Source organism: Labeo rohita, chromosome 8, assembly GCF_022985175.1.
Source record: "Labeo rohita strain BAU-BD-2019 chromosome 8, IGBB_LRoh.1.0, whole genome shotgun sequence".
Taxonomy (NCBI): Eukaryota; Metazoa; Chordata; class Actinopteri; order Cypriniformes; family Cyprinidae; genus Labeo; species Labeo rohita.
Window position 1 is genome coordinate 5655144 of NC_066876.1, and position 25433 is coordinate 5680576.

The 25433-nt window shown below is 37.0% G+C and overlaps 2 protein-coding genes across 4 annotated transcripts in view; both read right to left on the bottom strand.

The window, feature by feature from the left end:
- The window catches only part of LOC127169621 (phosphatidylethanolamine-binding protein 4), a 158776-nt gene extending 158108 nt beyond the window's left edge, over positions 1-668 (bottom strand). Inside the window, exons 1-2 of the mRNA XM_051117128.1 lie at positions 524-668; positions 198-315 (exon numbers count right to left, since the gene is read on the bottom strand). Coding sequence (XP_050973085.1) covers positions 198-304 — 107 coding nt within the window. The 5' untranslated portion in view covers positions 305-315; positions 524-668. The remainder of the gene's footprint in view (positions 1-197; positions 316-523) is intronic.
- Positions 669-1173: 505 nt separating this feature from the next.
- rhobtb2a (Rho related BTB domain containing 2a) overlaps positions 1174-25433 on the bottom strand; it is a 33792-nt gene continuing 9532 nt past the window's right edge. For 2 of the 3 annotated variants that reach the window (XM_051117114.1, XM_051117115.1), the window contains exons 5-10: positions 23514-24466; positions 20387-20505; positions 19982-20132; positions 18644-18732; positions 11025-11130; positions 1174-8443 (exon numbers count right to left, since the gene is read on the bottom strand). In XM_051117114.1, the coding sequence (XP_050973071.1) occupies positions 8235-8443; positions 11025-11130; positions 18644-18732; positions 19982-20132; positions 20387-20505; positions 23514-24466 (1627 nt within the window). In that variant the 3' untranslated portion in view covers positions 1174-8234. Of the gene's footprint in view, positions 8444-11024; positions 11131-18643; positions 18752-19981; positions 20133-20386; positions 20506-23513; positions 24467-25433 lie in introns of those variants that run through there. The other variant, XM_051117116.1, reaches the window with a different exon arrangement.

A 25433-nucleotide genomic window follows, 5' to 3' on the forward strand; every position in this document is an offset into this window, starting at 1 on the left:
CTAAGGAAAAGACTAAGTAGCTAAGAAAACAGGGATATCCAAAATATTAAAAAAAAAATTTGCCCTGGCTCAGATATTGGTCAAAAAACTATCTAGAAACAAGTATGCATACAATCTTACAGATTTTAATAATCAAATAGAATATTGGTGACACTGAAATTCTCAAAGGACAGAAATAGGACATTAAGAAGTCTCACTTGCAGAATTCAGCATCTTCTGAAGTCAGGAGCTCATCACAGGTGGATATGGTCATGTGACATGCAGAGAAGACGCACAAAACAACTGACGCGCAAAATAAACGCATTTCCACCGACCCTTCGACAGAAAGAGAGGAATGTGGGTGAGAGTAAATAACTAATTTCACTTTCTATCACATTATGCGAATGTAAAACATACTTTAAGTGCAATTTTAAGGCACTACGTTAGAAGAAATCTACAATATACGTAGGTAATCTCATATCCTGTTTGTTTGTTGACAACCCATTAAGTCTTTTATAAAGTTCATCGTTTTAATATCATTTACCTGCAATTCTCGAGAAATTCTTGATGTTAGTAGCTAACGCTGATATAGACCTTCAAACACTCTCTAGCTGTTGACAAAAATAGCAAGCTAATAATTATTATTACGTTACAAAGTTAAATCGAGAAACACATTAGAACCCGCCCACTCTTCACTGCGATTGGTTTGCACGGCTTTAAGCAGACACCTTAGTGGTCCAAACATACGTCAATCAATTTGTGTGTTTGTTGTTGGTGTGGCAGTGCTTGGTTTTTTTTTTTGTTTGTTTTTTTTTATTGCAGGTGCCACATGGCAAGTAGTCGTTTCTGTAATAACATCCGTAGTCCCTCTTTAATAATAATAATAATAATAATAATAATAATAATAATAAAAGACGTACGAAACGAAGACGAAAAGAAAAACAGGCTTTTAAAACATGGTTTTACATTTAGATTAAAGCATATAACTTCTTTACGTTTACGTTACGTTTTTTAAACACGAATCCCATTTGCATGCTGTAATACACACAACATGGTATATTTCAAGAAGGATCTCATGATATGTCATCTATAGATATAAATCAGCTTTAATTTTTACGGACCACGGTGGAAGAATTTCCAGAATGCTCATAACTGAACCAAACATGTGGGAACAAAAACCACGAATACAAAATGCAAACTGCTAGTTTGTGTTTATTAAACACTATTTACACATTTCAAGAACACATGCTGCAGGTTTCCTGAAAATACAAACTCCCCCTCCCCAATACCAGCTCATGGAAATGATGCCTGTTTCCCATACAAATGGTCAACATCAGGCTTCTAGATACTGAGAGAACATTCAAGTTTTGCTTTCAGTCATTTGATTTCAAGGCTTTCATGGCTTCTTTGCTGCACTGGCCCTACGTTATTGTAATTGTGCAGCAAAAACAACATTTCGTGGTGCTGCTGACACTCTTGTTTGGTTTGTGCTTCTTTGCAGTGGTGGCACTAGGACCTAGAGCTTGTTAAAATTGGCTCATATAGGATTTTAAAGCAATTATTTCATTATATTCTTAACTTACATATTGTATTTTTCTGCTTTAAACCCTGATTATGTATCTTATCTGAGAGTGAAATAAAATAGAAGACATGCTTCTGTGGCTGAAACTGCTTGGAAGTGCATGATTACTTTGGAGGACATTATATGCAGTATATTATGCTGCATATTGCACAGTATCCCCAAGAATTTTTTATTTGATTTGTTTTATAGCATTCATATAGCGGACTGATGTTTGCCTATTTGCACACAGCATGTCAAGGTATTCAAGATTGAAAAGGTTCACAATGTGCACCTAACTGGGGTGCGTTTCCCAAAAGCATCGTAAGCTAACTATGGTAGTCAGTTCCATTGAAATCTATTGGTAACGACGGAACTTACGACCATAGTTGCTTTCGGGAAACGCACCCCTGATAGTTTTTCATTTCAGTACATACTTTTTTTTTATCATACTATTCCACATTCTCCATCTGTACCTATAGTGGTACAGATTACCACACTAATTCTAGGAGAACAGACTCAGCAGTCTATATCATTTTAGCAGTGAAAGGCAATGTGATGATCACACGTTCACATAACACAGAGACAATACAGTGAAAATCACATGGTTGCAATGGGCTAGAGATGAATAAACCATCAAACAAACAATATGACACAGATTTTACACATTATGCACCTATTTGTTGTGCAACACATATAATACATAAAGGATTCATTACATTTCAAATACAAACAGTGAATACCAAGAACGTTTCTGCTTGTGTACTTTACATTAAGGCATGGGGTATCTTCTCTGCAGTTAGGAACATAATGTTCTGAGTAACTCGCTCCTACCTGATGTATAACCACAGGATTAGCTTGATTTATTTTGCTCACAAAGAGTCTCTACAATCTGTGTTAGGGAGTCTTGGATTATTAAAAACTCACAAATGAGATCTCTTTAATATTTCAGTTGCTTCTCCAAGACAGTAACATGATTAAATGCAGACGTTTGCTTAAAGGAATAGTTCACCCAAAAATTATCGTTTTCTAAATATTTACTCATTCTCAGGCCAAGATGTAGATGAGTTTGTTTCTGCATCAGAACAGATTTGGAGAAATTTAGCATTACTTGATCACCAAAGGTTCCTCTGTTGTAAATGGGTGCCGTCAGAATGAGAGTCCAAACAGCTGATAAAAACATCACAGAAATCCACAAGTAATCCACACCACTTAAATCCATCAGTTAACATCTTGAGAAGTAAAAAGCTTTGTTTGTAAGAAACCAATCCATCATCAAGATGTTTTAACTTTAAACCATTGCTTCCATATAAAATATGAGACCTCTGTCCATAATATTGCATAATATGCACAGACCAAGCTCTGTTTAAAAGCAAAAAACAGTTCTGAACAAATGTGTTGGTGAATTTTGATGTGAGAGGAAAACAGGAAATTGATTTTTATTTTACTGGAGAAAGAGTTATTATGGATTATGTACTCGTATTTTCAGCCAGAAATGATGGTTCAAAGATACAATGATGGATTTGTTTCTTACAAACACATACTTTTAACTTCACAACACATTAATTGATGGACTGGAGTTGTGTGAATTAATTGTGGATTATTGTGATGCTTTATCAGCTGTTTGGACTCTGATTATGACGGCACCCATTCATTACCAAATTCATTTGTGACATGCACTCTTAAAAATAAAGGTGCTTCAAAGGGTTCTTCAAGCAATGCCACAGAAGAACCATTTTTGGTTCCACAAAGACCCATTCAGTCAAAAGTTCTTTAAAGAACCATTTCTTGCATACATTTGTATAATCTGAAGAACCTTCTTTGCCACAAAAAACCTTTTGTGAAACAGAAAGGTTCTTCAGATGTTAAAGGTTCTTTATGGAACCATTTAGACAAAAAGGTTCTTCTATGGCATTGTGAAACACCTTTATTTTTAAGAGTGTAATGTAATGGTACAATATGTTCTGATGAAGAAGAAACAAACTCATCTACATATTGGATGGCTTGATGGTTAATACAGTACATTTTTGGAAAATTGTCATTTTGGGATGAACTATTTTTTTATTTTATTTTATTTATTTTTTTTCTTCCGTATGTTAACGATTATCTCATTCGTGTCTTTTAATTTCTCCTCCGGAATTCTAACGGAACTGAACTCTGAAGAGCAAAAGCTGAGCAATAAATTCTGGGAAGATCAAAATGTGTTAACTGTACAATCATATAGTATGTGCACATGATACCTGTCATATCTCAGTACATTCTTATCCCCATCAATCCCATTTTGCTTTATATCATAGTGTTACATGACTGTAAATGTTCTAAATTGGTAACAAAAAACTCAAAAGTAGAAATTTTTCATATGTATCATATGCTAACAGACTGATGCAGTTGTCTGTGAAATGTACACGTCTTGTTATTTATAGGACGGTTGGCATACTGTAAATGATCCATTCTTAAAATCATCCATTTCCAAATTACCTTCAAATTGCAACACTTTACGATAACTCTTTAGGATAAAACCTTGTCTCTTTATCTTTATGTTAATGACAAGAGTCAGCAAATGTTCCTGAGTGCTATAACAAATGCTTAGTAAGATACTGAAGAGTTCACTCGTCCCGCTAAAAGATTAACAGTCCATCATGTATTTTTATAATGGAGGGGAACTCAATCTCTACTGTTCTGGATCTACATTCAAAGCACAGCATATATTTATGGGTTTCTAAATTAAAACAATATTCATCAACATTCCCTTGCTGCCAGCTACAACAGCCTTGCACATGCAGGTCAGCTCTTAATCTGATTTATTAAAGCAGAAAAAACATTCTCTGATATTAGTTTATAACTGGCGGAAAATGCATAGCAGATTGTTTTATACTCTCCATAGGGTGATCTGTTATCCCCTTTTCACTGTAGAGGTCAATCTCGTACTATAAAAACTACTGTTTTCCTTATAATAAGCCATTCTATATTTAAGGTGCTATTCGCTTCTATAACTATCGCATGTGCTAGATCAGAAACATTCAAATCGCAAAGGGTTTAAGTCTTTATGAACCATGCTTGTGAGGTTTCCTCCCCTGTGTGGTGAGGTTATGCACCTTAAATAGTAATGTAAATGCCAATTGTGAAACTGCCTTGCATTGCATTGTTAAAATTTATGTTGTTTTTCCGTATAGTATTAGAATAGTCATATAAATACTTTTTCCTAAATCACTACTAGTTATAATACTATTTTAAAGACCCTAAAGTGTCCCTCAGAATGGGATGCTGAAACATAGCAGGTTTAGGAAACACTCTACAGCTACTTAAATGTAACATGCCGCGATGCATCATGGGATTGTCACAGGCCTGCCTGTGAAACTCATCTGAAAGCTATCTGGGAACATTTAAAATTGTGTTTTGTGTGTGGTAGATTGAAGTCATCCACCTTATGAAGCAGAAGTGAGCTTACTTTGGTAAAGACAGCAGCTAGTGCCCACACTTTGCATGTTAGCAGTGTCGAGGCACTCTTTATATTCCCTGTAGAGAAGCCCAGTGCGACTGTTCACCTGGGATCCTGTTTTGAAGTATCTGGATGTAAGATTACAGGATGTCAGTTGTTTGTTTTCCAGAATATTGTTATCGAGACAAAAACGCAGCTTTCTGATGTAAACCTGAACTTCTTCTTGTGATAGCACAAATATGTGACATTGTGTCAGTAAGTGCTGATTTGTGTAAACCCATAATCATTTGAATGTTGAATGCTTCGTTTTTTATATTTGTCAGCTGATGTGAGGTTACAATTATTGAGAGGAAGAAATAGAGAAGACTGCTTCAGTCTAACATACACAGTAACCAAAATCCACAGTGTGCAGGATAAACAAAGAGTCTCAAAGTATTTTTTTTTCTGTTGTGCACAAGTAACATTCAGCCTGAACATGTTGAAGAGCAAGACCAGAGCTTAAAATGCTCTAATCATGTATAAAGTGGCAAAATAAGTTCAATACAAGTTAAGCTGTATCGACAGGCATAACGTTGAATAGCACAGAAAATGCAACGCCATTCAAAAGTTTGGGATCTAGGTTTTGTCTTTTTCTGCTCAACAAGGCTGCATTTATTTGATCAAAACTACAGTAAAAATGTGACATATTATTACAATTTAAAATAACTGTATTCTATGTCAATATATTTTAAATGTAATTTATTCCTGTGATCGAAGCTGAATTTTCAGCATCATTACACCAGGCTTCAGTGTCCCAGGAACCTTCAGAAATCATTTTGATATGCTGATTTGCTGCTCAAGAAACATTTTTATTTTTTTTTCAAGATTTTTTATGATTTCAAAAGATCAGGATTTACTTAAAGGGAACCCTGGGTATTAAGACTTGAATGGCTTAATATAACGTAAATGATGTCTCTTACTAAAATTAGTAGAAGAAAACCTATGAAAAAAACTATTTTTACCACAACATAACTCGGAATAAGCAAGTGTGGATTTCACTCGATATCTGGGGACATTTAGTCTCTTTGTGAGGACAAAATGATGGTGCAGCATTTGGTTTAAGCCTACATTTAAAGTCTTAATACCGAGGGTTCCCTTTAAAATAGAAATCTTTAGGAACATTATACATTTTATTTTACTGTTGATCAATTTAATGCATCCTTAGTGATTAAAGATAATAATTTATTTAACTTTTTAAAGGAGAAGTCCACTTCCAAAACAACAGTTTACAGATAATTTACTCACCCCCTTGTCATCCAAGATGTTCATGTCTTTTTTTTCTTCAGTCGTAAAGAAGTTGTTTTTAAAGAAAACATTTCAGCATTTTTCTCCATATAATGGACTGATACATATAACATTATTATACATATTATTAATTTATTACAAATTATATAATTTGATATATAGTCTTATCTAGCGAAACGATTGGTTATTTTCATAAAAATAATACAATTTATATACTTTTTACTGTCAAATGCTCGTCTTGTTTTGACATTCCTTACCTCTGTTTTTTGTTCCAGTTCATGACAGTTAGTGTATGTCAAAAAACTCCCATCTCATGTTCTCCCTCAACTTCAAAATCATCCTGTATCGCTGTTTTACGTTTTTTGTTAAGGGTGTTTAAATTTCTTTGCATGTTCACTTTGTAAAGACTGGGTCGGAACTTCTGCAGCAATGTAGGATGATTTTGAAATGATTTTTGAAGTTGAGGGAGAAAATACGATACGATAGTTTTACGACATACCCTAACTTTCATGAACCAGAATACACAGAGTTCAGGGAGAGCAAGACAAGATGAGCATTTGAGATGACATTTACATTATTTGTAAATTGTTGTTCTGGAAGTGGACTTCTCCTTGAAACTTTTTAAGCCAATGCATAGAATCAAGTCCTGCAAAAAATGGCAACCTGTAAGGATATAAATGTGAAGAAATGTGAAGCTCAATATTAAAGAACTTGAATGAACTATTCTTATAAAATTGTTATTTTTATTGTTTAACTACTTTTCTAGGCTGATGAGCGTCTGGTAAGAAATTATCAACTTCTGTGAGTGTATGAAAAGTTCTTAATTAGTATATCTGTCTTGTTTTACGGTAAAATACTTTAACATCCTTAAAACAAGATACATTTATTTGCAAGATAGCATATCAGAGAATATGATTCACTTTTTTTTTTTTTTTTTGTTTCCAATCCTTTTATCTATACTACTTTTTTTAGAATCTATCTATCTATCTATCTATCTATCTATCTATCTATTTTTGTCTAGCTATAGATCTATCTATTTCTTAAAAATTACATATTATTCATTTTTTTCAGATGGGTGTCACAATACAGATGAAACAATCTGTCAATACTTTAGTTACAATGCAACTTTAAGTTTTGTGGCTGTACTCTGTCTGGTGTGCATTTATAATGTTTATTGCCTGGCCCTGTTTATTTTCATTGTAAATGCATTAAAGAACCGACAATTACTTTTTCTGTGGCAATCAATGTTATGCCACTGAAAATGTCGATATAGCTTAACTTCACACTGAACCCGCAACAAGGTTACGGACTGATCTGGTTCTGTGGAGTCACGTCCGCACAAGGTCCTCCACGAGACATCAACCTTTAAATGTCACAATAGTAATACCTTTAGATGTTGAACGGTGGACACCTTTTGATTCTTGAGAACGTCGGTCTGTTGAAGTGGTTTGATTGTAGATTACCAAAACAATGAGGAATTCATGTTTGCTGGTTGCTCTAAAACGTTCCTGTGTTCTCGTCCTTTAGAGCTGAAAGCACTTATTAGCATTTCAAGTTATGAATATGTGCAGTCCTGTCATGTATTTTTCTATACAGATGAAGATATGGTTATGTTTGGGGAACCGATGCTAAGCGGAGATTGTCTTTAAACAGCAAACTGAGCAGCGCTCTACCACCGCAGGATATGATGTCCCAGGAGGTCGTCAAAGCTGATTTGATGACAAATCCAACCAGTATAGAAGAAAGACTGAACAATGTGCTTTTAATCAAAGCCTTGTGTTGCTTAGACTTATGTTCTCCATCCTGTTTCATTTTTGCGTGTTCTTCAGCAGCTAAAAGCAGGGCTTGGGCATTTTGCTCAACGGAAAATGTGAATAGGTAATCTTCTAGAGTTGAAAAAGGCTATCATTCCTTGTAATGTGTTTATATCCCACATTTAGGGCTGTTAGGTGGGTCGTGCACCCTGAGAGCTGATCAGATGACTGCAGAGGAACCAGGAGAAGATGGAGAATTGGAGGAAGGTGAAGATGGTAGATTCCAGAAGAGCCACTTGCGTTTACACTGACGCTTTTGGTACAGGTAATCTTCTTTCTCACGCTCCTTGCGTGCCCGCTGATAGTGATCTTCTTCCTTCAGATACCACACAGGAGGCCAGCGATGCTTCTCAAAGTGCTCCAGGTTTTCTGCGAGACAGAATGAGACTGTGACTATAGCTAAATGCAGCACTATTTTTAATAACTATTCAGTTAGGGGTGCCTGCCACACTTTTTTTTTCATTTTCATCAGTATCAATTTTATTTATTTATTTATTGTTTTTCCTTTGCTTTCCAAAAATTAGCCAAAGATCTATCAAACAAAAATAAATGTAATATTAAATAATGTTCAAAAGTCTAAGGTCAGTACGTTTTTTTTTTTTTATAAATGTTTTTGAAAAAAAAAAAATATTTTTTGTATTTGTTTAATCAGAAAACTGTAAAAAATAAAATAATAATAATAACAATAATAAAAACTGTAGTATTGTGAAATATTATTATGATTTAACACTATTTGAATAGAATTCAACATATAATTTATACCTGTGATGGTTATTAAATATATTAAGGTTACTGATATTTTAAATATTATTGTGGGTTTTTAATCTGTAATAGAAAGGTCTTAGTAAACATCTACAGGTGCATCTCAATAAATTAGAATGTTGTGGAAAAGTTCATTTATTTCAGTAATTCAACTCAAATTGTGAAACTCGTGTATTAAATAAATTCAGTGCACACAGAAGTAGTTTAAGTCTTTGGTTCTTTTAATTGTGATGACTTTGGCTCACATTTAACAAAAGCCCACCAATTCACTATCTCAACGAATTAGAATACTTCATAAGACCAATAAATAAATTTTAAAAAAAAACAATTTTAGTGAATTGTTGGCCTTCTGGAAAGTATGTTCATTTACTGTATATGTACTCAATACTTGGTAGGGGCTTTTGCTTTAATTACTGCCTCAATTCGGCGTGGCATGGAGGTGATCAGTCTGTGGCACTGCTGAGGTGGTGTGGAAGCCCAGGTTTCTTTGACAGTGGCCTTCAGCTCATCTGCATTTTTTGGTTTCTTGTTTCTCATTTTCCTCTTGACAATACTTCATAGATTCTCTATGGGGTTTAAGTCTGGTGAGTTTGCTGTCCAGTCAAGCACACCTACACCATGGTCATTTAACCAACTTTTGGTGCTTTTGGCAGTGTGGGCAGGTGCCAAATCCTGCTGGAAAATGAAATCAGCATCTTTAAAAAGCTGGTCAGCAGAAGGAAGCATGAAGTGCTCTAAACTTTCTTGGTAAACGGGTGCAGTGACTTTGGTTTTCAAAAAAACACAGTGGACCAACACCAGCAGATGACATTACACCCCAAATCATCACAGATTTCCAGTGGAAACTTAACACTGGACTTCAAGCAACTTGGGCTATGAGCTTCTCCACCCTTCCTCCAGACTCTAGGACCTCCACCCTTCCTCCAGACTCTAGGACCTTGGTTTCCAAATGAAATACAAAACTTGCTCTCATCTGAAAATAGGACTTTGGACCACTGGGCAACAGTCCATTTCTTCTTCTCCTTAGCCCAGGTAAGACGCCTCTGACGTTGTCTGTGGTTCAGGAGTGGCTTAACAAGAGGAATACGACAACTGTAGCCAAATTCCTTGACACGTCTGTGTGTGGTGGCTCTTGATACCTTGACCCCAGCCTCAGTCCATTCCTTGTGAAGTTCACCCAAATTCTTGAATCGATTTTGCTTGACAAGCCTCTCAAGGCTGCGGTTCTCTCGGTTGGTTGTGCATCTTTTTCTTCCACACTTTTTCCTTCCACTCAACTTTCTGTTAACATGCTTGGATACAGCACTCTGTGAACAGCCAGCTTCTTTGGCAATGAATGTTTGTGGCTTACCCTCCTTGTAAAGGGTGTCAATGATTGCAGTCTTCCCCATGATTGTGTAGCCTAGTGAACCAAACTGAGAGACCATTTTGAAGGCTCAGGAAACCTTTGCAGGTGTTTTAAGTTGGTTAGCTGATTGGCATGTCACCATATTCTAATTTGTTGAGATGAAATGGTGGGTTTTTGTTAAATGTGAGCCAAAATCATCACAATTAAAAGAACCAAAGACTTAAACTACTTCAGTCTGTGTGCATTGAATTTATTTAATAAAAGAGTTTCACAATTTGAGTTGAATTACTAAAAAATAAATGAACTTTTCCACGACATTTTAATTTATTGAGATGCACCTGTAAGACAGGGGTGGGGAACCTTGATCCTGGAGGGCCGGTGTTCCTGCAGAGTTTAGCGCCAACCCTGAAAAAAAAATACCAACCTGTATGCTGAAAACCTTGATTAGCTTGTTGAGGTGTTTGATTAGGGTTGGAGCTACACTCTGCAGGGACACCGGCCCTTGAAGATCAACGTTCCCCACCCCTGATCTAAGATTGGTTGTGGGACAGCAGTTGTAGAATGGCGCATATACACTATATAATAAACATGATGATTAAGAAGATCTATAGCAATTTAAAGAACTAATACAACTGTAGATTAAGAATCAGTCTTGTAAACGATGCATGAAATCAAATTTGTTTTATTACAAAAGTCTGTAGTAGAAAAAGATAGCGAATGAAAACATCTTAACAAATGAGCATTACTCTGGTCTCAGGTTTATAGACTGTCTGTCATGTGTCAATATTAATTATGAAGTTAAAATAACATAATATTGAAGAGTTAACATTACTGAGTTACCTGTAGATTTGGCTTTCATGTCACGGGGGAATTTGCGACAGACTCTGTTGTAGTTGGTGCAGATGTGATGAAGGCACCAGTCAGTCAGCTGATGAGCACAGTGGAACTAATGGGAAGAATCATATACAGTAGATGAAAACACTTTGGAGAAAATTATACATTTGGAGATGTTTCCCCTCCTAGACTCCTAAACAACTAGTCTGTTTGGATCCTAATCACTCCTAAAACATATTTTATTCATGACACTTTGGCCACGTACACAGTCAATTCACATTTTAGTTCTAAATTCTGTGTTAATTCTGTGCACACAGAATTCGGTAATTTACTGCAGTGACAACCGCATTCTACAGCCAAATATTCCTGAAAAATGTAGGTAGTGACAAGTGTATTTACAGAAATTCTATGCAGTGTGTACAGAACCAAGCTAAACAACTAGATGTTAATGATGTATTTTAAGTGTATCAGAGTTGTGTCTGTCCTCTGTATGTGCGGAGCAAAAAAGCACAGGGAAAAAGATACAAGGCTTGACTCATTTGTGTTGCCAGATACTGCAAGAAAAAACAGCAAATAAGAACAACCCAAACCTGAATAAATCAAAATGCTTTATATATGTTAAAAATACATTAATTAATAATGTGACTTGTACCTGCCTAATTTAACAACTCCAGCTGAATTTTTTCATAAGCCAAGCACCAAAAAAAACTGTACAAAAAAAAAAAAAAAAAGTGTCCTCTGCCTTGTTGGCAGAGGCTATTTACACTAACTCCGCCCACCATGGATGGTAAAGTGTGTGCTGTACAAATAGTAAAGTGTGTGCTGTAGTCTTCTGGATCCGCCTTTAAGCAAACTTTTTTATCCCTTTTCAAATCTCATATCGGAAAGGCATTTATTTACAAAAATATATATATAAATAAAAAAAGCAAATAATCCAAAAGTTGAAAATAAGGTGTAGGGGACCTTTTTTTCAGTACTTTACTCTCTGTGTAATAACAAAAATATTTATTTTAGTGAAAAAATAAGTCCAAAACTTTCAGTTTCAACACTTTGAACAATACAGCCCAATCTTTTTCTTTCCTTTTTTTCAGAAAATTTTTGTGTTTTAATTTTTATGATAATAAAATGAAGGCATTAAACATTTGTTTATTTTCAAATTAAAATTAAACCCTTTATTTTTGGTCAAACAAACAGAAGGTTACTGTTTAGGCTTTTTTTTCCTACAATTAAGTGGTTAATCTTGTTGTAATATTTATTTGTATCTTTTAATTGTTTTATTTAAATTTGCCAGAAATAGAAATATATAAACACCTAAATTATACTGTACAAAAGTAGTACACGACTAATATTTTTGCTGCTTGATATTGCGAACTGGTGTCTCTTACCATATTATTATAAGTATTATCTTAATTATGAATACACTGGTTTGTAGTGCAAACTGTTTTACCGTTTACTGCACTTCGATATTCTTCTCGTTATTTCCCTATGGCGGATTATGACCCGGACGTCTAACACATTACCAGAAAACAGCTTACTTTCGCATTGAAAAATAAAGTGGATAATATGAAGCTAGTTTTCTCAAATGAAACTGGGTGCTTCTCATTTCTTATTTGTGCATCCTCATTTCCTTTCCTTGCTTCCTTTCCTTGTGTCTTAGCTCCACCCCCCTTAGGATACGAGGGAAGGATGTGCAAAGGAATTGCTTGGAAAGGAAAAACCTTTTAAAACCTTGTAATATTTTAAAGCCTTTATTATTTTTCAACTCTACAGCTGTGCAGTAAAATTCACTTCAAAGATTCACTTTTCATTCATAACAATTCACATGGAAAACAACAACTTTTTAAGATGAAAATGACATGAAATTATAACCACATAAGTCTTATAACCACAAGATGGCAGCAGAGGATCACTCATTGGCTGCAACTGCCATTTCAACTCCCATAGTTTTTGCACGTCTTCATTTTTGATTTATTATAAAATTACTAGTATAACAAATTTTAGTACTTTTACCGTACTGAATATATATAGTATAGTATAGCGAGTGCAGAAAGTCATTAAAATAAATAAATAAATAAGCTCAGACACAAACAGCCTATAAGGGTAAATTATTAAAAAACTGATATATAGTTTACTACAAATTGAATAAGTTAAATATTAATGGTATAAGAATTAAATAATGCATTCAATATGAATCAATATGAATTTGAAATATTTAAGAATTGCTTTAATAACTACATCTTTTTACATACATTTAATAACAGTTTTATCTTGAACTGTAAAAGCTATTAAATAGCCTATATTCAACCAACACAAAGGTATTGCTGCTGTAGTTTTGTTCCTCTGAATTTAGTCTGAATCATTTAAAGGGGTCATTGGATGCCCATTTTCCACAAGTTGATATGATTCTCTAGGGTCTTAATGAAAAGTCTATAATATACTTAAAAATTCTCAATGGTTGTGTAAAACAACACCCTTTTTACCTTGTCAAATCAGCTCTGCAAAAATCATCCTGTTCTGGTCGAGTTTGCTTTAAATGTTAATGAGCTCTGCTCACCCCGCCCCTCTCTTCTCTCTGTGGAGAGACGAGCCCGTTTACTTTAGCCGCATTTAACAAGTTTAGCCGTGAAACGTGCTAACTAGCACGTTATTAGGAAAGGTGATTGCAGAGATTCATAAAGGCCGACAGGCATCTGAGAACGGCTCGATTTGAAAAAGGGGATATTATTTTTACAGATTAATTAAAAAACCACTGCATGGATTTTTATCATTATAGGGTAGATTTGTACATACACTGCCAACACACATTAATGTTCAAACAACATGTAAAAGTGAACTTGCATCCGATGACCCCTTTAAGACTTAATCTCTAATTTTGACATCGGCTTGTCAGATGATTCGTTCGGTTATTACTGTCAATCATATCAAATGATTTGCACATATTTAGCGGATTTACTCGCATAATTTTTTACACTCACCTTTGTCATTCTTTAAATGGTTTACATGGACGCTTGGTCCACTTAGACAAAACTTTTCTTGAAAATTGTGAAAATGAGCAAAGGACACTCCTATTACTGGCTGGTCTAAAACAAGGAAGTAAGCCGTGCATATGGTCAGTTGAGATGTCCTACAAGATGGTTGAGCTCGATCGGTATCTGGGTCATAGGATGGAGGACTGAGGAGCGAGGAAACGAGTAGGGATATTGAGAAGCACCCATGATAAAATTCACATGAAGGGACTCTCACAGCAGCTCTGGAGATTTCATGTGTTCATGTCATCATATAGTGAGACGCAGAGGCCGCAAATCACCATGTCACACATGCTTCAGCCTGTGTCTGTGTAGTAAACAAAACCAAGTCTCCGCCATTCATACATACAGAGGCAAACGGAACATGCAGGATTCACGTTTAAACGATCTTTTTGCGTTGTAAACAAAACATGACACATCTTTTGAGTGAGTCATGGTTTATACACATGAAATGATAATTTAGGAGATTTAATCCTATATTTAAATGGTTGTCACTATGAAATGTTACAGTGTACGTGGCCTCAATGGTTTTTAAAATTATTAACATTGCATTTTTAAACAATCTTCCTCTCGCTATTCAGTAAGCAAGTCATTGATGCAAAATAGAGGGTATGCATTGACGTCACTTTCCCGCCAGGACACGCCCCCTCAGCCAGACTGAGTGGCAAAAGAGCCTTCAGCGTGAATGCATTTAATATGGAAGATGCAAAAACGTGAGTAAAACAAACGATAATCAGTTTAAACTAAAGGCTGCTGAACTTGATATAATGTTCCTAACAACTTAACAAATATCCAGTGGTCAATGCATATTGATGCAGCCAGAAATCGTGTTTTCCAACACTTACATGTGTCTGATTTTGTCGCCGGGGAAAATAAATAAAGCAAATTTGCCTGTGAACTCATTTTGTAAATACAGAATAGGTTGGTCTAAACCCCTGTGATCACTTGTATCAATGTTATATATAACGTAATATCATCCAGCTGAAAAACGTATGTAGTTTTTGTCAGTGTTTATTTAAAAACATCCAGTTATGCAGAATTTAAGATGGTAAATATTTAGTTGATGACTTGTCAATACGATATACTACAATACAATATATAGGATATGATTTTACTGCACAATTCAACATATTAACATGAAATGATAACTGTAAATATGTGCTTTGCTGCCTGGAGACCATTTGTTTCTTTGAATTGCAGTGATTAATTCATTCTTCTTTTCAGTAGCTTTCAGCAGTCTGTAAAAATATACCTCAAGTTTCTTGTCAAATCTCTTTGCACATCACATGCATACACTCTATAAAGAGAGGGTGCTCGCTGCAGAGCCAAATAGGAGGAACTGGAGCTCTAGCTTCCCCTCGCTGGAGGTAATGGGTGGAGATAGACACCTAACCACAACCTAACCCTACCCCTTACCCTATCCTAAACATAACTCCACCCATTAGTTCACAGAGAGATGGAGCTGGACATCCAGAGAGGGGGAGCTGGAGGCCATTCGGCTCTGCAGTGAGCAGTACTTGGTCTATAAACCCCTTTGTGAAATTTTGAAATAGTGACTGGTTGGATGTACGTTATCCCACACAGAAGTTTTTCTTTGTGTTTGCAGTTAGCGTTTACAAGTTATACGGAATCAGAGCAAACATATGTTGAGTTTTGTGCTCTCAGTGTTAGATGTACAGTGTTCTGTTTTCCAAGAAAATAGGTTTACTCCTAAAAGCCAATTCACACTGCGCCGACAGCTGCAGACCACGACAGTCACCAGATTACATACGTCACTTCACCTGACAAAAGCAGATTCATCATATTTAGTTGGTGAAAGCAAGCGCAGACTGAGTCAACAGATGCCGACAGGTGTAACACACCGATCTGACAAAACATGAGCATGTGTAAGTGCACTCTGGGTTAGCCTTGAATTAAGTCAATTAAATATCTAGAATAATATATTTTATAGGGCTGAAACGATTCCTTGAGTAACTCGAATACAAAAATCATCAAGGCAAATTATGCTTTGTTTAGGCTTCGTTTAGTCTATTTACTGTAACTACACACTGTGTTTCCCCACGGACCATTATTACTGACGCACAAACTGATAAACGCTGGACATGTTTGAGACCGTAAATTAATTGTGGTTAGTTATGATGTCCCTAAGTTAGCTATGTTTTGTGAAAGACCAAGTGCCATTTATGTTGATTGACTTGTTCTCTTTCTGTGACACACAGAAAGTTAGAAAGTTAGTCAATACCAAATGAAGAGTGCCTCAGCATGATTACAATGTGATACTGATTTAATAATAAACAAGAAGTTAATATTAAAGTGCCCCTATTATGCCATTTTAAAGGTTGTTAATATTGTTTTAATAGACTCCCAAAACAGGTTTACATGTATGCAAGGTCAAAAAACACTTCAGTTTTCTCCAAAAATAGATTTAAATTTACCCCATTTCTAAATGATTCCTAAACGACTCGTGCAAAGCAGTTCGAAGAATCAGTCTCTCTAAACCCCTCCTTTCCGTGAGCCCTCACTGCTGTGATTGGTCAGATGGTGCAGTCCTTTATGATTGGTTTACCGCGTACAGCGTGTCGGAAAACGAAACGCCCATTGCCATAACTGACCTACAGCCCTGGAGACTTGTCAATACATAGAAAAGATGGCATCGATTTTATCATAACAGTTCCAGCCAGAGTCTGATGATGAAACGGCTGAAGTGGCTGATCGACAAGTTAGCACGGTCTACCGTGGAAAGTGCTCGCAATTTGCCTTTATAACCGAACAGGGCACACCTCTATGTTGTAAACTTCAACATTGTATAATGCATTAAGCGGCTTTCACACCGAACGCGGAAAGCGCTGCGCTGGCCACTGCGTTCAGTTCAATCCTTCAGAGCACAGCGGCAAAAGTTCATTTGAACAACTCATTTGAACTTTGTCCGCGGCGTGCGCGCTCCGCTGCGCGTCCGCTTTGGTCGAGGCAGAAACAAGCCGTCCTCGCGCGGCGGAAGCAATTAAAACGAATGGGTTTCATGGCACAGCGCTTTCCGCATTCGGTGTGAAAGGCGCTTCGTGCGCCATCCTTTATCATTACTTAAACTAATGAGACAGACAGACAGTCAAGCTGCATCAGTCACAAATTGTCAGACTACAGTGGGTCCACGGCTGAACTACAGAACTACAGAAGTGTGATTTAGCCGGTTAGCATGACATGTGCAGGGTTGTTACACAACATAACATACACAACAACGTATTTTGAACGATCGCTAGAAAATACAATCTTTGTAGATTCATCATCTTTTGGAAGTGAATATAAAACAATTTTACTCACAGTGTAGGATACAGCGTTTTCCGTATAATGTACGTGAAAATTTCCATGTGACGTAAACCCCATGGAAATTTATGGGTGGGCAAGTTTTTCGCAACGTAGAACGTGGGCGGACATTATGCAAATGTGTTACTTCGTGACGTGTGGCCATAACAGAAAAAGATTCGAATTCCTGACGACTCGTTCAGGCAAATGTGAGTCGACTCTTTTTTTTGATAGACATTAACTTTATGTATCGTGCACTGTCGGCTTCACAACTTTTCAGATAGTTTATGTTCACATACAGCTACAGGACACACTACATGAAAGATCATATTTGAAAACGCATAATAGGGGCACTTTAAGAGGCTTACATTTTAGACAGCATATTACCTGTTTTTGCTCTATTTCGCCAACAAATAACCATTCCAAACACAGCCACAGCACTCCCTGCTGAAAAAAACATCATATGCTGGTTAGGTATGTTTTGATGCTGGTTTAAGCTGGTCCTTTGCTGGTTTATGCAACCAGCTTAAACCAGCATCAAAACATACCTACCAGCGTATGCTGTTTTTTTTTTCACCAGGGCTGTTTTGCATCTTTAAAGCAACATGACAGTGTTTTGTTCTTGAATGAATGACCCGTTAAATGATTCAGTTCAATCCCAATGACTCACTTTCTTAACAGTGACTTGCTGCCACCTACTGGCGGTATTGATTTCGCATTTGAAGTATCTTCATTTTAAAAATACATGTAAATATCAGTGAAATAACAATATTGCTTATGCATTTGTAACTGCAAGTTAAATGCATTCATGTCCCTCTGAGCTATATATATATATATATATATATATGTGTGTGTGTGTGTGTGTGTGTGTATGCATTTTTAAGGTAATTTGGCAAAACAAAAAAATGTATTAAATGGGTTTAGTTTTCATGGTTATAAATGTATGCAATTTCAGCAATAAAAATATTACTTTTTCTAAAAAGGAAACAAATGAGTTGTTTAGTTTGTTTATTTTATTTTCTCTTGTATATTTAGTATTGCTCTTTAATAAAGAAAAATGACTTCTTATCCTATTACTCGATTAATCGATGGAATAATCGGTAGAATACTCGATTACTAAAATAATCGATAGCTATACAGCCCTAATATTTAATATACACTATATTGCAATTTGGTTGCTGTTTAACTACTACCACATGATAACGTAAAAGGTTTATATCATGCATTACAAACACTCGTCGTTGGGGGTGCAAATGAAAAAGGATTTCATTTGACATGGGTCTGTCTGTCAATATTTACCTGGGCCATGTCCAGATAGAGCAGAACATCTCCATCTATATCAGCTCCCATCATGGCAGCCTCTGTCAGTACCTTCACAGTGTACAGCTCTAGGACAGACACACAACACTCATAAAAACAACAGAATATGTCACAATTATTTTTTTGTTTGTATTCTTTGTTAATAAATGATTCAGTAGTACAATCCCTGTGCGGTAAAAAAAAAAAACAGTCAAGTCAAGTCATCAGTCACCAGTCAAGTGTTTAGCACTGTCTGTCTGGTGTTTTAATGTTTAAGGGCAAACCATGTGCAAATTCATCAGTCAACACCAGTGTTGTGGAAAGTTACTTTTAAAAGTAATGCATTACAATTTTGAGTAACTAATTACATTACTTAGTTACTTTTTACGTAATGCCGTACGTTACATTTGCATTACTTAAATGCAATGTTAAATCTGGGCAAGGCTTGCTTGTTTGTATTAATATATAAAGTTATATTTTTGGCAAACGTAAAAGCCTGTTCATACCAAGCCTCAGCCTCAGGCTGAAAAAAAAGTAAATTCACGTCTGGTGTGATTACACACTTTTCAGCGAAGAAAAAGAAGAACAAGCAAATGTAGATGCGTATATCTAACAGATAGGCCATAGAGAAAAGCAAGTCCATCCGTGAACTGGGGTGACCACCTGTCCCGTTTTGCATTGTACCGCACAGCATTTTCACCCCTTGTCCCGCACGTAGCATATTGAGCAAATGTCCCGCATTTTCATCAGCCTGTTGGTTTTTAATTATCATATTAAGCAAATGTGCATGTGTTTTTTTGCCTTTTTAAAAAAGCTTTTTATTTATTCTTTTTGTGGCGTAGTTTCGATGTCCGGACCTTATCAAGTGATCTAGCACCACTGATGGAAATGGTTGAGCTACTTATTTAAAAAAATCAATGCAGCTTTGAGATGCGACTTTCTTCTTATTTTAATAAAAGAAACATAAATAAGCATATGACAACAGATCTAAATCAGTGTTTCCATAGCAAAACAGTAGAAAATGTATCTGTGTCACATGTGTCCCACAAAGTCACATCTATGTCCCGCAGCAGATCTATTGCCAGGTGGTCACCCTACCATGAACTGGCTTCACATCATACCCAAAAACACTCTTTAAACATGGTAAAAATCACTAATTTGTGGCCCTGGAGTGAATAGCATTATATTTCAGTACAAAATATTTCAGTCTCTCTCTTCACCACTAGTTAAACTAGTTAAAGATATAAATTTACACAGAATTTGGTTGCCTGCGGAGATCAGACTGTTATGTGCATTATAGTCTCAGCAGAAACAGTGAGTGCAGGTTTGTTTGTGTACCTGTCAGCGCTACCAGGTGAGGCAGACAGAGACGGTTCGCAAGTACAATGAGTTCCATGGCATCCAGATCTGGGCGAGAGCAGAAGCAGCCAGTATAGAGATACTCCAGCACAGCACGCATGCAGCTCCGCGTAGTGTTTGGAAACAGCACCTGACAAAACACAGCAACAATCTCAAAGCGGATTTTTTGAGGGGAATAAAACAGTAACATGCAAGAAGAGAATGATTAGAATGTGATGTATTCATTAGTAAAGTTTTCCTATTTCTAAAACTCTATTAGGTCATGTTAGACAAACTATTAAATTGTACACAGTGTGCCCATTGAAATATACAACACAAACATCATCTTTAAAAGCTCAGTGTTCCCAGTGGTACTGGTTTAGACATAATGTGAGTGCATTGTACCTCTTTTGTACAGCTCTCCACAAATGGTCCACCAAACATGGCTGCCATCCAATCACAGCTTGAGATGAGCAGTGGTTTATGGGCCATAATGGTGCCATCATCCAACCTGAACACCACGTCTGCAGCAAAAAAACAGAAAAAATTCTGTAGCTTTTCAAATCACTGTTATGTCACATCTCATATAAACATTCTCCACTCTCTGGTAAATCAAGTTCAATAAAATCCACCCTTGTTAGATCTGAAATTGACACAAGAGGAACTACCACTATTGGTTCAATCTCAAATTCGGCCAATATTGGACAATATCATCTTGACAACTTAAAAGGCACTTTGTGACAGTGGCTCAATATTACATTCCACTAAAGCTCAATCATAGTGCTAGAGTGAAGGATAAATAAATAGAAATGCTCAGTGTTTATGTTTGGAGAGGGAAAAGCTCGGTCAGCATTACAAGACAGCTTGATGTCCTCCAAACCCTGAGAGTGCTGAAAAACACAATACATCCGCACCGGTTCTCACTACCAGAAGAGCACTTATTATGAAACCAAAATACAGCTGGCAAAATATGGGGGCTTGTTTTTCTCTCTAGGGGTGAATAATTGAGCTGAAGTAGAGGGGAAAATAGCTTGAAGGGACATTCTGCTTGAGCTCATCTCACATTTGAGAAAAATTTGCTTTGGATATAAACAATACTGGGTGACCTTCTGCTAGGATGTACACTGTACACCCAACGTGTGCAAATACCAAAAACGCAGAAGTGTGCTATTTAATATACTGTACAGCTGACAGTATTATTCAAAGTGACACAGGGAGGTTGGTGGGACAAATAGGGATATTTAAAGGAAAAAAGCAAAGGCACAGCAAAACTACTCCAGCTGGGTGTCTGAAAGCTATGCACAGTAAGTATAACCGACAGACATACAAGAAATAAATAAGGTAATGTAACGCCTCCAGTTCTGCTCATATTGCATCAAGTAGGATTCAAACCGACATCTCTGTAATGGGAGGCGGACACACTAACAAGGATGGTAAAGACTTAAAGAGACAGTTCACTCAAAAAAATTAAAATTATCAGATGATTTGCTCACCCTCAAGCCATCCTAGATGTATATGACTTTTTTTCTTTCAGACAAATACAATAGGAGTTATATTAAAAAGTGTCCTTGCTCCTCCAAGCTTTATAATGGCAGTGAATGGGTGTTGAGATTTTGAAGTCTAATAAACTGCATCCATCTGTCATAAAAGTGCTCCACACAGCTCCAGGGAGGCCCTCTGAATCAGTGCATTTGTGTAAGAAAAATATCCATACTAAAACCTAATAAGCCATAATATTTAGCATCCGCTAACTGTCATTTGCGCAAGAGAGTGGTGTTCCAGCGGATGATGTAAGACGTCGTAGGCATAACGTAAGCTCTGGTGAGAAGTGATGAATGAATAAGTGCAGAGGAGAGAACAAAACAAGACACCGGTCAAGAATTAAAAGATAAAATGACGATTGGTAAAGGAAAATGTCAGAGGATTTATGTCAAGAGTAGACTAGTTTTCCTTTGCTGTAAACAAACTTGGTCCTCACAAGACTAGCATATTCTCGCCAGAGCTGATGCTACACTTACGTCATACGTCATCTGCTGGAACGCCACTCTCTCTCGAACATGCGTATGACAGTTAGCGGAAGTTAGAGATTACAGTTTAAAAAGTTTTGAATATGGATATTTTTCTTACACAAACACACTGTTTCGCTTCAGAAGGCCTTTAGTAACCCCCAAATGCTTTTTATGATGGATGGATGCACTTTTTTGGACTTTAAAATCTCAACGCCTATTCACTGTCATTATAAAGCTTGGAAAAGCCATGACAATTTTTTACTATAACTTGATTGTATTTATCTGAAAAACAAAAGTCATATACACACAAGATGGCTTGAGGGTGAGTAAATTTCATTTTTGGATGAACTATTCTTTTAACCTCCTTGCATCAGTTGCAGTGTTGGGGAGCAACTAATTATATGTAATGGAATTACATAATTTAATTGCAAAATAAATAATTGTAATTAGTTACAGCAACTGAGAAAAAATGTGTAATTAAATTATAGTTACTTTTGAAAATGTTAATTATTACAAAGGGGGTTACATCTGAATTTTCACGTGCACACACATACAGATTTAACTGACTTCTTTCATAAATTGCATTGACTGCTCTAAAATAAGACAGCAATGTTTCAGGAGTTTAGGACACTTTTTTTCCTATTTGGGTTTATTCATATGCTTTATTTTTTAAAGATTACTTGTTTTTTCCAAGACATTGTTAGATGCCAGTGTTTCTGTCATAACTACCATTTACTATGCAAACCAGTATCATAGCTATTAAACTATTTCTTGTTCCCAACACTGATCAGTTGCTAGTGTGCCCTTGAGGCCAGGGGGGTGAGGTCCTAGACCTCACTCCCATCTGGGTCACGGCACCAACGTAACCCATCCAATTCTCACACTACTCCAAGTGGGATTCAGACCATCACATGATGATGATTACTCCCAGTTTTTATATACAGGAGGTTTTAGAGAAGATGTATGTCATTTTGGTGCTTATAAATGAAAATTATGACATTTTGCTTTAATATAATTGAAATATCTAGAGAAATAGTGTGAATGCATATCATTTAACTAGATTTTTACTGTATTTGACTTCTTGTATGTAACTTTTTGAATCACAAAATTTCATTTTGATATGCTGAATAGCTGTTTGATTGAAATAATGATTCATGTGACTGACTTCTAACCCAGGGGTTGGCAAGTTCAGTCCTAGAGAGCCGCTGTCCTGCAGAGTTTAGCTCCAACCCTAATCAACCACACCTGAACAAGCTAATCAATATCTTAAGGACTACTAAGGCTATAGGCAGGGGAGATTTTATTTTTCAGGGCTGTAGCTTAACTTCGCAGGACTGCGGCTCTCTTGGACCGAAATTGCCTAACCCTGCTCTAACCAGTTTCAGAGCAATCATACATGTCTGACAGTACTGTAGCTGTCTTGAAATCTACTCTTGAAGACAGTTAATTTCATGTAAAAGCAGTAATGGTGCATCTCTTATAACTAGAGTACCAAGCAAACATACAGTTCACATGCCTCTCACCAGAGAAGGTCCCTTTGGCCAGACATTCTTTCACTCGATTGGTGCGTCTCACGTGAAAGGCCTTGGTGATCTCCTGATTCATGAAGGCCTCATCGTTCAGGATGTTAGCCACCATCATACGGAGGTCAAACACTTCCAGCAGCTCTGCGATGTGGGCCACCTGCATTAGCTCCTTCTCCCGCTCGTCTAGTTTACCTGTATACAGGTACCGCAACACAGATCGGAATGGACCGGGCTGCATTGAAGGGTCCATGTGCACAACAGTCATTTTTCTAGGGTTGAAAGTGACGGGGTCATCCACCATTTCTTCTTGGATGCTAATGAAAGCACGACTCAAGGCTGGGAGTAGACGACCACGACGGTCTCCGTCGCCTTTTAGAGTTCCATCACTGGTGCAGGCACGCAAGTTTGCTCTATCTCCATCATCGCTATTTTCACAAACGTCAAAACTAGCTGCACGCATCAGCAAATCGCGGCCACAAAGTGGTGGCCCTCGGGGTCTTTCCCGCTCCCGTTCGGTCTCCTCAGGACCCCGAGGTTCAGTCAAGAAGAGGTCGTAGAACTTGGAAGAAGATGTGGCAAGGTAGATGCGGTGGGCGAAGATCCTCTGGCGTTCCTGGAGGACTAAGATGACGTCGGCACAGAGCGGGTCCTCCAACAGCCGACTGGGGTGTTCTTCGATGTTACTGGGAGGGGCGGGAACGGAGATAATAGGTGGAGGGGGTTTAGGGGGAAGGAAGGGGGCTTGGAGGAGTGGTCTTTGAACGTTTCGTAAATGTGACTTCCAGAACTGGAGATGACGGCGGGAAATGAGGGCTGCACGGATGGCATTGTCAAAAACGTCCTTAACCCCAAACTGAGCAACTATGCTGGTCTCATAATAAGGGACGCCTAGTTCTTTAGCAACCTCACGGCCTTTCTCTGGCGCCAATATCTCATTGGATTTAATGGGTCTGAAACAAAAAAAAACAGCATGATACTAAAAAACTAGCTTTCCCAAAATGTTTTACTCACCCTCATGTCAATCAAACCCTGTATGATTTACTTTGTTTTGTAGAAGATCAAAAGACTTACTCTTTATTGTACAATGAAAGTGAATGGACATAAGTCAATGTGTCCAGTCCTTGCTCGTGGAGCATCAGTGTCTTGCAGAGATTAGCTCCAACTAACTTCAACAAACCTGCCTGGAAGTTTGTAATGGCTGCACAGAAGCTGAAAATGCTGTCTGCACTTTCTGAGATAGGAAGGCAAGTCCAAATCCTATGACTGTCGCATCCTGTCTACTGAGACACCTTCATCTCGTTGATTTTTGAAGGCAGCATACTCTAGATGTATCCTCTCTGTCTATGATATCCCACAATCCTGTGCATTCAATTCCATGACAGTTGAGCTCAGTTTGTGTGCAGATTTAATTTAATTTCTTGCAGAAAAATAGGCATTGCAGTAATGAAATATTCACTTAGCTATGACCAAAGCCCTTTCTAATTTGTTGTGGACCATTTAAACCATTATGCCACCTCAAAGGCTTGTCTAAGATCAGTGTTTTTAAGATACCTTCATGCACAAAAGCTACCTGCAATGTCATTGTTTGACAGTGCTCTGAGGGAACAAGTCAGCTGGCTAAGCTTCCGGGTGCAGCCAGTGAGTCCGAAGAGCTTAATTAGCTGGTTTAGGTGTATTTAGTTGGGGTTGGAGCTAAACCCTGCAGGATAGTAGGGTTTTAATGCAAGAGCAGGATTGGACACCCCTGACATAGATGCAGTTGAGCTTCAAATATTACAACATAGCACCATTAAAATACCAAAAGAAATTATTGATAAAATCTCATGCACAATATTATGAAGTTACATGACAACAGTTTCATGAGGAACAGACTAAAATTTAAAACATGAATCACTGAAAATCTTCCCCTCCACTACT